At 39.6% G+C, this 14,173-nt stretch overlaps 4 protein-coding genes across 4 annotated transcripts; 2 read left to right on the top strand and 2 right to left on the bottom strand.

Annotated features, from left to right (window-relative positions):
- Positions 1-494: 494 nt before the first annotated feature.
- Cbr-nhr-286 lies at positions 495-1,675 on the top strand (the record flags this gene model as incomplete). The annotated part of the gene is made up of 4 exons (XM_002637331.2): positions 495-597; positions 644-1,060; positions 1,111-1,222; positions 1,270-1,675. 4 exons carry the CDS (start codon positions 495-497, stop codon positions 1,673-1,675), a joined length of 1,038 nt encoding a protein of 345 aa, XP_002637377.2.
- Positions 1,676-2,322: 647 nt separating this feature from the next.
- CBG19078 lies at positions 2,323-4,746 on the bottom strand (the record flags this gene model as incomplete). The annotated part of the gene is made up of 7 exons (XM_045237882.1): positions 2,323-2,482; positions 2,528-2,878; positions 3,243-3,364; positions 3,421-3,534; positions 3,579-3,942; positions 3,990-4,270; positions 4,318-4,746. The coding sequence occupies 7 exons, from the start codon at positions 4,744-4,746 to the stop codon at positions 2,323-2,325; spliced, it is 1,821 nt and encodes a 606-aa protein (XP_045096665.1).
- A 1,246-nt stretch (positions 4,747-5,992) lies between these two features.
- Positions 5,993-7,570, top strand: Cbr-mys-1 (the record flags this gene model as incomplete). Its single annotated transcript, XM_002637329.2, has 4 exons — positions 5,993-6,128; positions 6,182-6,359; positions 6,417-6,762; positions 6,809-7,570. 4 exons carry the CDS (start codon positions 5,993-5,995, stop codon positions 7,568-7,570), a joined length of 1,422 nt encoding a protein of 473 aa, XP_002637375.2.
- A 288-nt stretch (positions 7,571-7,858) lies between these two features.
- Positions 7,859-13,248, bottom strand: Cbr-npa-1 (the record flags this gene model as incomplete). The annotated part of the gene is made up of 10 exons (XM_045237881.1): positions 7,859-7,954; positions 8,001-9,215; positions 9,265-10,017; positions 10,063-10,806; positions 10,859-11,552; positions 11,635-11,703; positions 12,597-12,641; positions 12,949-12,990; positions 13,039-13,113; positions 13,163-13,248. 10 exons carry the CDS (start codon positions 13,246-13,248, stop codon positions 7,859-7,861), a joined length of 3,819 nt encoding a protein of 1,272 aa, XP_045096664.1.
- Between the last annotated feature and the right edge of the window lie 925 nt (positions 13,249-14,173).

Genomic DNA, 14,173 nt, shown 5'->3' with positions numbered 1-14,173 from the left:
GAAAGGATAACAATTCGATGTTCTGTTTTGAAGGACATTAATTTTCAATGTACTTGAGAAATCAACAATAAGTTTAGTACATATATCTAGTTCAAAATTACGAGTGTTATGTTTTTTGTATTGTTTATTTGGTCAAGTTGTTCTTCCGATTGAACAAAACCGTGATTTGATCTTTCCATGGCCACTTGAACAAAGCCTTTCCGGTCCCCACATAGGTCCAAAAGGCTTGCTCAGAAGTCGCGCTCCAGTGAACGTGAGATTAAGCTATTTTTTGGTTGGCTCAATTTCTGACCGAACCTTTTGGAACCCGGTGAACCCCGTATTCACTGATATAAAACACTTCGAACAAAAAATAATAATCAAATTTCTCGTTAATTCAATCAGACTTCCAGAGCATGTGCTGCCTTCTTCCGTCGTCGAGTGTTTTCAAGATTTCCGGCAAAATGTGATAGAGTGGGCACATGTGAAATCACTAGTAAATCAGAATTGATCTTATGATAATCATTACAATTGGATTTGTTGCAGGTGAACGAGAAGTCAGACAATGTAAAGCTTGTCGCATGGAAAAGTGCCTAAAGATTGGAATGCAGGTGTCCAGTGAGTGATTGGTCAGATTGATCCAGAAAATAATCGCATGATTAAGATGTGCAAAGTAAAAGAGACAAACACGACAATGAGAAAATTATTCGAAGAATCGTTGAAGAATCGGAAAAATCTCTGGTACCAGCATGTTACTCAAAAGTGAATACCATACCAGCTGAGCTACAGTGTTCGTCTAACTTTGAATACAACAACATGCGTCTGAAATCTCTTCATCGGAATTTTACTGAAATGCTCCATTTGAGAAAAAGGGCGTTCCCTAGAAGAAAAACTCAAAGAACCTTACACCATGCAGAAGCTCTGACCATATTCCGAAAAGATGTCAAATTGGCCGCTGATTGGATCAATAGCACGTTTCCAGAACTGTCCCAATTAGATGCTTCCCAACTGAAACTGCTATTCAGGAACTTTTATTTGAAATGGACGGTTTTTGAACCTGCGTATCTAGCCGTTCTTCTCGGTATTGTGAAGCAGCACAAACCTCATTCCAATCGGTCACAAAATTTGCAGGAAAACCAAACACCTACCACCTGCCGACAGGGGATGTTGTTGACGAAGTTGGGATATACTATACACGTCATTTGGGAACACCACCATCCTATAGTTTGGATGAAGTATCAAGGTTCGGTTGTGGAAATTTAAAAACGAGTAAAGAAAAATTTGTTTCAGAATTTTCTCTCCGTACTGGACAGATTTCCGCAACACGTTAGTAGATCCAGTAATAGATGCAAAGCTTTCGATTCACGAGTTTCTTCTACTTTGCTCAATTTGTTTGTTTGATGTTGGGTTGGATGGACAATCGGATGAATGTATTCTATTCTGCCAGAAAGCCAGGCAGGAACTGTTTCGAGAATTAAATGAAATCTGCAAACATGTCTGTGATAAGTCAGAGAATTATTGCTTCCGATTTGCCCAGGATATGATGCTACTTCCATCTATTCAGAGAGGAATCGATGTTTTTGAAGAAGAATTACAGTTGGGTGGACTCTACAAACTGATTTCGACGAGCACAGATGATTGGTACGCAATGGTGGATGGTCCAAATTTTGAGAAGGAACAAGGCACGAGAAATTGATTTCTGACAAATTATAAATTATTGTATTCGATAAACCTTATGATTTTTTATTGAAACAGAGCCATGACTAGCAGTTTTATTGATACTGTCTACACATTTTGTAAAAAATTATGTTAAAACTAAAACTTTCTTGGTGGTACCAGGGATTAGAATTCCGATAATGAGAAGTTATGCGCATTTAACTTGAAAAACCAGGTCATACAAAAACTGGAATATCTCGAAAACTGAAAATGCTAGAATCTTGAAACAAGATGCATCTGAAAGAACATAAGACTTCACATAAATCCAGTGTTCTTAATCGTATAGTTGCCACCTTTAACTTCGAGAAAGGCAGAGTGCGCGGCCACTTCTCCAAAAACCGGTCACTGAAAATCTGGAATATCGCAAGAACTGAAAATACTGAAAATTTAAAATTAATTGAATCTGAAATAGTAGAAAATTTTTTGAAAATTTTGCTTTCAAAGTCTTCGTAACTTTCTTAGTTATGCACTTTTAAAGTGAGCGAACCCATTTTTTGATGAAAAAAACTTTTATAAAATTAGCTAATTTATGTTTTCCAACCAAAATGAGTTATATTTTAATGAGATACGGTCAAATGTACAGAGCTGTCATGTGGGAAAAAATCACGATCGGAAAAATTTCAAAAATCACAATTGATTGTCTACTAAGGTAATTGTCGAAGCTTCTGTTGTGTATGGCTGATACGATTTCTCACTATCCTCACATCTCTCTCCAATATGTCCCTTTGGACAATCGTTACATTCGATTATATTGGAAAATGTGTTATATGAGCACTCTCCGTTCTTCCTGAAATTAGTTTGCAAAGAATTAATTCAAAAGTTCCCAACTCACGGGCATGGGCATTTTTTGCATTCTTTCTCTTTAGTAGGATCTCCGAAATATCCGACATCACAAAGTTCACACTGATCTCCAATTGTATTTCCCTGGCAATTTTGACACATTCCATCCATACATTCTGTGGCATGATTGTGGCAATTACACTCTTCATCCAAAGGAGTTGAGCAAACTCCAGATTTGTCTAGTTGAAGATCCTCCGGACATTTCTCACATTGATATCCAATTGTTCCTCCAGTGCAGTTCTGACAGACATGAGTTTTAGGATCACAAGTATTTGAACGACCATTGCAGAAGCAACTTCCATCGTAGTCTAAATAGATTCGTTTGCAGATTGACAGAGATTCGCTGAAATTATTCAAATGTTATGATGACTGGTAAGTTACAGTAAAACCGTTATTAGAAGGGCAGATCCATTTTTTGTTTGGTGCCATTAAGGGGCCCTTCTATTACAGGGGCATTCTATTTCTCAGGATACTTTTTATTCGAAAATTTGTATTTTTTAAAATTCGGTGAATTCTCGTTTAAAATTTATGAAATTCTATCAATATCACCAAAATTGAGCAATTTGTGAGCACCTGCAGACTTCTGTGAAATTGTGGAATGTCCGGAGTATTTTTTCAATAAAACAGTAGAGAAAATTTTGAATTTCAAACAACAAATTTTGAAAGATGTCTTTCTAATACATTTTTTATCGTATCATAAAACCAACTCGATTCTTTTCTGATGTGCCAACTCTCCAGCCTCTGCGATTTCATAGTGCTTCGAGAACAATAGAGCTGCCGTGTGATGACTACTTCCGGCTCCTCCAGCCACTCTCAAATCCTCTATATCCTGCAAAAATTCTCTCATTGAGTGCATCATTCTCCTCCGAATTTCCAATCATTCACCTCGGCCAATTGGTCTCCCAAATGATGGGCGATAAATTTTCGACAGCCAAGAGTGATGACCTCGTCCGCTTCGTCTTTCGCATCGCCACTTGCTTTATTGAAAAACTCGTAAAGCTGTGTGAAAAAAGATTGGAGGAACACACTCTCTGACGTCAAACCTTTTCATACACTTGCGAATCATCAACTTCTGGATCCTGGATCATTTCGGCGATCCTGAACCTTTGAGATGGACTTAACCAGGACATTAGATCAGCTTGTTCAATTGGTAGAAGGCGGTAGATTTTACGACAAAACTGCCCATAATGCTCTGAAATTTCGAATAGGAATTTAAAAATTTTAACAGAAATCCAATTACCAGCTGTCAATTGATCTTCTTCATTTTTCAAATACCCGATAATCTGTTGATATTTATTCCAAATGTGCTCAAGTTGTTCACTATCTCGAACCATTTCTTCAAGTTGAGTGAAACTGGTATTCCCAATAATTGCAAGAAGACTCTCATTACAGTATTTCATGAATTGACTGAAAATTAAATTGCATTGTTCATCCAACTTACCAAAATCACTCACGGATCATATAAAACTCTAACCGATCTTCTCAAATGATAGTATTGATCTCCGATAACATTCATTGCATCCCATTGAGAGCTTTTCCCCTTTTTCAGTTTCAGAAGCACATTTTTATGACGTGTAGTTTGCCAGGAAAGCATTTCTGGTGACAGTGGAGTTGGCTCGCGAGCAATCGTTCTACTCATTGTCGAACGTCGAGCTCTATAAGGTTTGGTAGCGAAAAACTCAGAAAGAAGTTCTTCACGACGTTTTTCAGAAATTCCATGAAAATGTTGGTGAAGCTGAAAACCAAAAAAAACACATTCGGAGAAAAGACCTTTTAACTCACTCCTTTCTGAATCAGATCAACTCTTTGTGTTTTGTCCAGAATCATATGAAGTTGATGGATTTGCTCTTCATCCAATAGCTCTGTGAGGCTATTCTTGATAGTGGTCATTCCCATTTTTATGTATTCCTTATACTTTTCAATATCCTCAGAACATGTATCCAAACAATCCACACTTGTTGGATATCTGTCAACTGCTAAGTCTATTGCAGCTTTCCGGAATTCATCAAAGTTGGAATTCATCAAAAAATGATCCAGTGTCCGAGAAATATTTTTTGAAAGTTCGGATCTCCATCGAGTACATTGATCAAGACGAGAAACTAATTTAGAACGGAATATTACTAGCTCTTTTTCAGAAATAGGAGAACGTAAAAAGCTAAAATTGGGAATGAATAATAGAATTAGAATTGATGAGAAATAATACAGCTTCATGTTTTACTGTGAATGAAGTCGTCGTCCGACTAGTGGGTCAGTCTCTCGAAACTTGTGAAAACGAAAATGAGTAGAAATAAATGGAGACGATGAACCTGCAAACAAACAACGATCAATTATTTTTGTGTTTGAGAAAATGAAGAAATTGAGAGGATGAAGAGACGAAATAGATACGAGTAGAAGGTCGAATGCGTTATGATAATCATGACGGATGAAATCATGGGAATATCGAGGGAAAAAAGAAGAACAAGTGAGAAGAGGAAAAAGAAGAATAACAAGAAGAAAAAGAAGAGGGAAGATGATGGAAGAAGAAGAGGCTCGCTTCTTATCATTCCTCGGTCGAACAGGTGTTTTGATGTGATGTGTTCATCATCCGGTTCGTTCTTTCTTTAACTCTTTTTCTCTTCTTCTTCTCTCCAACACTTGGTTTTTTGTCTTAATACTTGGTTTTTCTCTATCTTTTGAACTCTATCTTTTGGTGTTTTGTTGGTGAGGGAGGTCCCGTGTGGAATGTCAAAAAAGAAAGCTGTAAATAGATCATTCAGGAAGTTTTGGGCTCTCTTCAAAATCTGAAAAAAACAGAAGAAGACATCATGAATTTTTAGAAAACGTTATTATACTGGTACAAAAAATCGGAGATGTGGAAGAAGGTCCTACAACAATAACAACTACAGTAACCTAAAAGTATGTTTGCTCTCAGGACTTATTTTCTCGTTTTTGCTATTTTTTGTCAGTTTTTCTGGTGTTTTCCTCCAGAAAAGTCACAAAATTAACATTTTTGAAAGTGAAAGAAATAACGGAAATCAAGAAATAACTCTGAAAATAGAAATTATTTCCGGGTAGTGGTCGTTGTTGTTTACTGATTAATTGTTTGTATTTTACTGCAAATGTGCTGTTAAATTCATTATTTTGGATATTGTGAGAATCCTGATAATTGAGATGTTCACATCGGCCTTCGTCCTCTGTTGCGACCTCTTTTGAAAAACCGCGCTTTTATGCGCGCGGCCGTGGCTAGGGGGACTAGGTTTCCCCTCGCTGTTTGCTAGTCCTTGCCGATTTTTTTTCATTTTTTGGCAGGAATTACAAATTCCTTCGCTATTTTTGAAGCTAAAAGACAAGAAAAGCACTATTAAATCCATCTCAAAGTAACGGAACAAGTTTTTCAAATATTTTCCGACCGATTTCTTCGCGAAACCTTCTTCTTTGCCATAATTTTAGCGTTTTCATTACATTGCATATTTTAAGCATGACCGAACCCAAAATCGAAATAGAAGAAGAAATCAACGAATCGCCAAGGACAAATGGATTCGATCCAAGTATTTATGATAAAATTGTCGAAGGATGCCGGTTAAGTGTAAGAATGGCTTCACAAAATGAATGGAGTGAGTTGCGATGCCTTCGTTTCTTTCGCAATAATGCAGTCGTTGTTTTCTAGGGCAGGCGGAAATTATTTCAAGGTGCCGAGCTCCAAATGGCTCGATGAAGTTCTACGTGCACTATGTGGACTGTAACCGAAGACTGGACGAATGGGTTCAAGCCGACATGCTCGATATCACAACGCTCCGAATGCCACAAAAAGGTGGAAAGAAAGGAGCGCATTTGAAGGAAGAAAGGTAAGTTTTGGATTCTCTGCCAGATTTTTCTCATGAAAAGTTCTGAATAAATTCCAGTCGAGATTCAAACGAAACAGATGCTAAACGAGGAGGTCGGAAGCGGAAGATACCACTGGTACCGATGGATGACGTGAAGCAAGAACCATCTGATATAGCGCCGCCGATACCAACAGTGTCAAATGGATCAACACCAAGTCTTCGGGGATCAATGTCAATGGTTGGGCACAGTGAAGATGCGATGACAAGGATCAGAAATGTCGAATGCATAGAGTTGGGAAGGTCGCGAATCCAGCCGTGGTACTTCTCACCCTACCCACAACAGTTGACGAGTCTGGACTGCATTTATATTTGTGAATTCTGTCTCAAATATCTCAAGTCAAAAACTACTTTAAAACGGCACATGGTTGGTTTCATTACGGATATTTCATTGAACTAAAAGTGATTTTCAGGAGAAATGCGCACTGTGTCATCCGCCTGGTAATCAAATATACAGCTACGACAAACTCTCATTTTTCGAAATCGATGGCCGGAAGAACAAGAGTTACGCTCAGAACTTGTGCCTCCTTGCCAAGCTGTTTCTCGATCACAAAACTCTTTACTACGACACTGATCCCTTTTTGTTCTATGTGCTGACAGAAGAAGATGAAAAGGGACATCACATAGTGGGATACTTTTCAAAAGAGAAAGAATCGGCAGATGAATACAATGTTGCATGCATATTGGTGTTGCCGCCGTTCCAGAAAAAGGGATATGGCAGTCTGCTTATCGAATTCAGCTACGAGTTGTCGAAAATCGAACAAAAGACAGGATCGCCAGAAAAGCCGCTGTCGGATCTGGGACTTCTCTCTTATCGATCGTACTGGTCGATGGCAATTATGAAGGCACTGTTCAAGTTCAAACGGAATCGCCCCACCGAGGACATAACTGTCCAAGATATCTCGCAAAGCACGTCAATCAAGAGAGAAGACGTCGTCTCAACGTTACAACAGCTTGACTTGTACAAGTATTACAAAGGACAGTACGTGATAGTGATAAGTGACGAGAAGCGGCAAGTTTATGAGAAGCGAATAGAAGCAGCAAAGAAAAAGACACGTATTAATCCAAATGCATTACAATGGCGACCGAAAGAATACGGAAAGAAAAGGGTCAGTTACCACTATTTTCTAGATCAAAATTTAACGTCTTCTTTTCAGGCGCAGATCACCTTCTAGCAGTATCAGGCTAACTCAAAGTGTACATTATAATATAACTATCCGTTTTATCTCGCTCCTCCTCAGGTTTTCTTATTTTTGTTTGTTATTTCAATCGTTCGGTCACTCATTTCTCTTCGAGCGTACGCATCATTTCAATTTTTCCCTTCTGTGTAATAATTCGACTCATTTCCCATTATTTTTGAATGAAATCATTTTTAGCATTGTTCCCAATTGAAAAGAAATTACAGGAAAAATATAGTTCATCATATAGACAAGAAAATTTCAGTTTAAATGTAATTCTAATAATTAATATCCGTTTTGGAGGTACTCGGCGACTTCCTTCGCAATGAGGTCACGACGCGAACGGCTGGAGGAGTAAACGTGTTTGCATCCGGTGACAACCTGAATTTCAGAATTTTTCTGATGATACGAAGGTGCTTCAACTTACAGCCTTGGCAAAGTTCTTCTTCTCTTCATCTTCAATCTCTTCTGTGTATTGATTAGCCAACTTCTCCATCTCGGACTTATCGGCCTTCTCATCAGACAACTTCTTGAATTGGGCCACTTTCTCAGGTCCGAACGCCTTCAACGAATACTCTCTGCAAGCTTCTTTCAACTTTCCTTCTGCCTTTTCCTTCACATCTCCGGTAGTTTCATCGTAGAATTTCAGAATGGCTTTCATGACTTCTGCCTTCTTTCCCTCGCTTTTCAGTCTCTTCAACTCTTCCAATTGTTCTTCTGTCATCCAGTCCAAATACTTGGCAGCCTTCTCTTGGAAAGAAGAAGCGTCCGAGTTTGGAACACGACGTCTTCTGGCAACATTTTTGATTCCCCAAAGATTGTAACAGACACCTCTGACGTGTTCAATTGTGTGCTTCTGGTTTTCTGTCAATCGTTCTTCCAACTCCACCAATTTCTTCTTCAATGCTTCATGATCTTCAGCAGCATGGTACTTCTTGATCTCTTCCCATTCCAATGGCTTCGAAACTTCCTTTGCCCAAATCATGCATTGATGCTGGAATTTCTCCTTAATGTCGGTCTGTTTCTCTTCTGGAAGCTGAGAGAAGAACTCCTTGATCTTGTCGGAGATGGCGCTGAACTCTGCTCCAGTGTTATCCAATTCTCTGATCTCAGCCTTCTGGCTCTCATCCAACCACTCAATGTACTTCTCAATAACTGCCAAATGACGTCTTCTTCTGTGATGATGTTGATGTCCGGAGTGATCTTCATGTCCTTCGTGACCAGAGTGATCTCCATGCGCGGCGTGATCTCCATACCAGAGCTTCTCACAGAATGGAAGAGAGGCTTCCACAACTTTTTGTTTGTCCTCTGGAAGTTTTGCAATGAACTCTCGAACCTTCCTCTTGCATGCTCCATGATCAACGTGATGCAATTTGTGAAGGCTCTCGATCTCTTCCTTGGTGGCAACATCATCCATCCATGCGTAACACAATTTCACAGTTTTTGCCTTCTCATCAGCATCCTTTTCCTTCGCTTCCACCATTTCCATCAGACGTTTCTTGATGTCTTCCTGACTCTTTCCGTCCTGCGTCATTTTCAGAATCTCCTCTTTCTCAGCTGGTTGCAACCAACTCAAATGCTTCTCGATCTTAGCAGCAACATCACGCTTGGACTTACTTTGCTTGAAGACTTCACCACAAATCTGGAACATTTTGTTGGTTATCAAGCTGAAAACATATTTAGAAACTCACTCCGAACATCTTTGTGGCAATCTGCTTAACTTCTCCTTCTTGTCTATCAACCACAGCTTTCACAAGGTTCTTAGCAGCTTCCTTGTCTCCAGATCCAACGAGTTCCTTGATTTTTTCACTTTCATCGGAAGTCATCAATGGTGAGAAATAGGTCTTGCAACTTCCTTTGAACTCCTCAGTGAGTGTGGCTTGACGATCAGCTGGCAGTTGAGCGAAGAGCTCCTTGACCTTGGCTTCGACCTCGCTTTCTTTTCCGGATTTCTTCAAAGCTGTAATCTCTCCGAGTTGTTCTGGAGTCATCCATTTTACGAAATCTTGGAATGCAGCTTCAATCTCTCTACGCTTGCGAGTGGACTCCTTGTAAACCTCTCCACATACAGAGAGCATCTTCTCGGCGGTAACCTTAACGTCTCCCATTTGCCTGTCTACAACTCCCTTCACCAATGCTCCAGCTGCTTCCTTATCGTCCTTCAACGTCTTGATCTTCTCTAGTTCATCAGCAGTCATCAATGGAGTGAAGAATATTTTGCACTTTACTTTGAAATCTTCTTTCAGTGTCTTCTGTTGATCAGCTGGAAGTTGTCCGAAGAATTCCTTGGTCTTGGCTTGAAGTTCAGCACCATCCTTTCCGGCTGCCTTAAGTGCAGTGATCTCTCCAAGTTGTTCTGGAGTCATCCACTTGACGAAATCCTTGAATGCTTCCTCGATTTCTCTGCGCTTACGGCTTGACTCCTTGTAAACCTCTTCGCAGACCTGAAATCAATTGCAGTAGTATTCGAACAATTTGAGTCAACCTACTCCAAGCATTTTCTCAGCAGTAGCCTTAACCTCTCCTTCTTGTCTACCAATAACAGTCTTCATGAGTGTTCCAGCAGCTTCTTTATCGGCCTTCAGTGTCTTGATCTTTTCAAGTTCTTCAGAAGTCATGAGTGGAGTGAAAAAAACTTTGCACTTTCCTTTGAATTCTTCCTTTAAAGTGCTCTGTTGATCAGTTGGAAGTTGCCCGAAGAACTCCTTGACCTTGGCTTGCACCTCGCTTTCTTTTCCTGTTGCCTTCAATGTGGTGATATCTGCGAGCTGTTCAGGAGTCATCCATTTGACGAAATCTTGGAAAACTGGCTCGATTTCACGGCGTTTGCGAGAGGAATCCTTGTAGACTTCTCCACAAACAGAGAGCATCTTCTCAGCAATAACTTTGACTTCTCCTTCTTGTCTATCAACAACTCCTTTCACCAATGCTCCAGCAGCTTCCTTGTCACCCTTAAGGGTCTTGATCTTATCAAGCTCCTCAGCAGTCATCAGTGGGGTGAAGTAAACTTTGCATTTCCCCTTGAACTCTTCTTTCAATGTCTTCTGTTGGTCAGCTGGAAGTTGTTCAAAGTACTCCTTAACCTTGGCTTGAACCTCTGATTCCTTTCCAGCAGTTTTCAAAGCGGTAATGTCTCCAAGTTGTTCCGGAGTCATCCACTTCACAAAGTCTTGGAAGGCAGCTTCAATCTCTCTACGCTTGCGGGTGGAATCTTTGTACACTTCTCCACAGACCTGAAATAGAAAAATAGAATTTCTTTATGTCATTCTGTAAAGGTTCACTTACCGAGAGCATCTTCTCAGCAACAGCCTTGATCTCTCCTTCCTGTCTATCAACAACTCCTTTAACCAAAGCTCCAGCAGCTTCCTTGTCTCCCTTCAAACTCTTGATTTTGTCCAACTCCTCAGCTGTCATCAATGGGGAGAAATACGTTTTGCATTTTCCTTTGAATTCTTCTTTCAGTTTGGTTTGCTGATCGGCTGGAAGTTGCCCGAAGTACTCCTTAACCTTGGCTTGAACGTCTAAATCTTTTCCAGCTGTCTTCAATGCATTAATATCTCCGAGTTGTTCTGGAGTCATCCATTTCACAAAGTCTTGGAATGCAGCTTCGATCTCTCTTCTCTTTCTAGATGGTTTCACTAGTTTGTAGCAATCCTCTTCCCACATCTCAACATTCTTTTTGGCTGCTTCGTCCAAATCTTTCTTCAACTCTCCAATTCTTTCCTTTATCTTATCCACATCATTGGCTGCAAGATTCTTCTGGAATTCTTCTTCTTCTGCTTCACTTTGTGATTTTGCAGTCCACTCGAAACAGTGTTTCTTGTAGAATTTATCCCATTCTGCTCTCTTTTCAGCTGGCAACAAAGCATAAAACTCCCCAACCTTCTTCTTGAATTCTGCTGTTCCTTGTGTCACATCCTTCAACGATTCCTTCTGTTCATCAGTGAGCCAATCGTGTAGATCATTGTCTCTCTTTTGTCTGAAAATGATACTACATACTTTGACCTCGTCCATTCCAGAATCTTCTCTCTTATCATTCCGATGAGAAGTTCTCTGTTCACAAGTCGTAAACAACAAAAAACCAAGTGGTGTTACCTGTGATGACGGTTGAAGTTGCCGGCCAATGCGACCTAAAAAGTACACTTTTATGTGGCTTGTATTTCGTTGAAACAGTCAGAACCGATTATCTGTTACTGATAATGAGGCTCGTCATATTTTCGATTCGGTTTCACTAGTTTATTGTGCCTAATCTAGTGGGGTTTGTAGCTTATGAAGTGTTCAGAAGATCAGTTCAAAACCGAAATGGATGAACTGGTGAACTTATGTTCGGTTGGGTTGAATCATTTTACAGACAAAGCAGACTAGATAGATGCTAGATGTCCGCTGAAAAGGTGCGGGGTGAACCGTCTAGTCGCCAAGGTGGCAATGCTGCCGGGCCATTAGCGGCTGGTCGACGGACTTTTGAACGAGAATCTCCTAGACATGTGCTCACTAATTTCGAAAAAATCGGTTTAGAAGTTTTGTTAAATTTGAGTTTGCAGTGTTTCAAGTGTTTGAAAAATCCATTCTAAACGTTCGCTTTAAATGCAATTATTTCGGTTCCTATAAGAGATATCAAAATTTTGTCAACAAATCAAATGTTGAAAATAACATGATAAACAATTTATCAGTGGACATCTTTCTGAAATCTTTGACAGGTGCCAAGATAATTGAGCTGAAAGTGTACTTATATAGTGGGCTTCTATTAGAGGGGTTACGCTATTTTTGTATAGCTCATCGCCTATTCGAAACAATATGGAAGTAAAACCGAAAATGACTGAGACAAAAGGAAAATGAATATAATGAGAATGACACCCATTTTGACTGGAATGGTCAGTTTGAGCCATTTGAGTGTCAATCAGTCCGTCTACCTTCATGATGCAAAACCAGAATAGTCTCCTTCTAACCAACCTCCTTTCAGAAAATATTTTTTCACATTCTCACTGTTACTCTAAATTTCAAAAATGACATCCTAGAAACTTACAGCAACAAGTAGGAGTAATAATAGAGCTGGCCTCCTGACGGCCATCTTTCGGTGTGAAATGAGAGACCAATAGCGAGGTGCTCGCTTGTGTATCACTTATCAATTCCCCTTTGTTATCAGTCACACAAATTTCGGACTGTTTTCAATATACAAACAAGAGTTTGTGTCAAACAAGGTTTATCAACGGAAACTGGACAGAGAAATATAATTAAATGAGATGCGTGGAAATGGAGAGAGAGAGGAAGAAGCGTTAATAGGTTTCTTCAGGTTTTCAGCTTTGAGTCGTCAGATGATGTGAATGAAAATGATTCAATTGGATAACAGTGAGAAAGCACGGCAGCACAGAAACTACAGTCGATTGAAGTAGCGGTTCAGCACATCGTCCGAACCGTCCCTATAAAATATTGTTATCGATTTCGAAATATAAAATGATAACCCCAACCTGAATCGTCCATAATAACGAATGTGCGAGCCTTGCATTATTTGGTCATTGATACTTGGATGTGATTCCGCTGGTCTGTAGTTTGTTATTATTGAATTCTGCGTTTTGTAACAAAAATACTTACTTGGTATCCTTGTTGCTTCCAAAACGGGAATAGGAAGCAGAGACGAGAGCTACCAAAAGGAGCAACACAACGATCGGACGGACCATTTTGCAAATGAATGGGTGTAGGAGGTACCTAGAACGAGCTTATATGGTTATTGTCATAGCAATTATTCCCCCGCGCTATTATATCTCAAATTATTCATAGAAAATATGGAAATAGGCGTCCTTTTCAGTGACGAATGTTTGTCTATTTGAGATGGAAGGACCAAGAAAGAAAAACGTTTGAAAAGGCGTGCTCTTTTGCTCATAATGGTGCATTGTTATGGAGTGTTTTGAGTTTCAGATGGGGCTGACGCAAGCATCATTGGTTCTTGAAAAAAGTAATGTTCGCTTTCTTAGAAAAACCAGAAAAGAAAACGATTGAATTGGTATGCTGTCGACGAAAAGTCTTCATCATCAAAGAGTACAACGCCAAAAAAATTTAGCGGAAGAAATAAGACAAGAATAAGAATGAGAGGGTTTTGAGGAGATTGTGACAGCTCTCGAAATTCGACACTTTTGAAGGGGACGAACCAAGAAAAGAAATCAGATTAAAGCATTCCTAAACATTCCTAAATGCGCTTTTTTCAGAGAGGCGGTAATCTAGAGAGGAGAAGCAGTATAGCTTCTTCTTTTTTGTTTCGGTTGAAACGAAAAACGACGACAATGTCGTTAAATTTAATGCGATGAAAGGGTGAAGAAAAGTGCCTCCCGCCTCTTTTCTCATGATGAGCTTGATACTGATTACCTTCGTTTTTTCTTCGTTTGTTTTTCAGAGTCTCGTGATGAGTACAAAACAGACAGCTAGGGCGTGGGGAACTCACTGACGTGTTGGTGATCTATGGTAACTAAAATGATTCGTCAGTAGTGAGGTTCTTAAAATTCTCAAAGAGATATCGACAGAAACGAAACTCGTTTTTTTTTCTAATAGAAACCTACCCTATACGTGCGTTTTGAGCTCAATTAAGAAGTTATAAACATGTTCCACTGA

The sequence above is a fragment of the Caenorhabditis briggsae genome (assembly GCF_000004555.2).
Source record: "Caenorhabditis briggsae complete genome, chrV, whole genome shotgun sequence".
NCBI lineage: Eukaryota > Metazoa > Nematoda > Chromadorea > Rhabditida > Rhabditidae > Caenorhabditis > Caenorhabditis briggsae.
The sequence above is the reverse complement of the archived record's forward strand: the minus strand, read 5'-3'. Positions and strand labels throughout refer to the sequence as shown.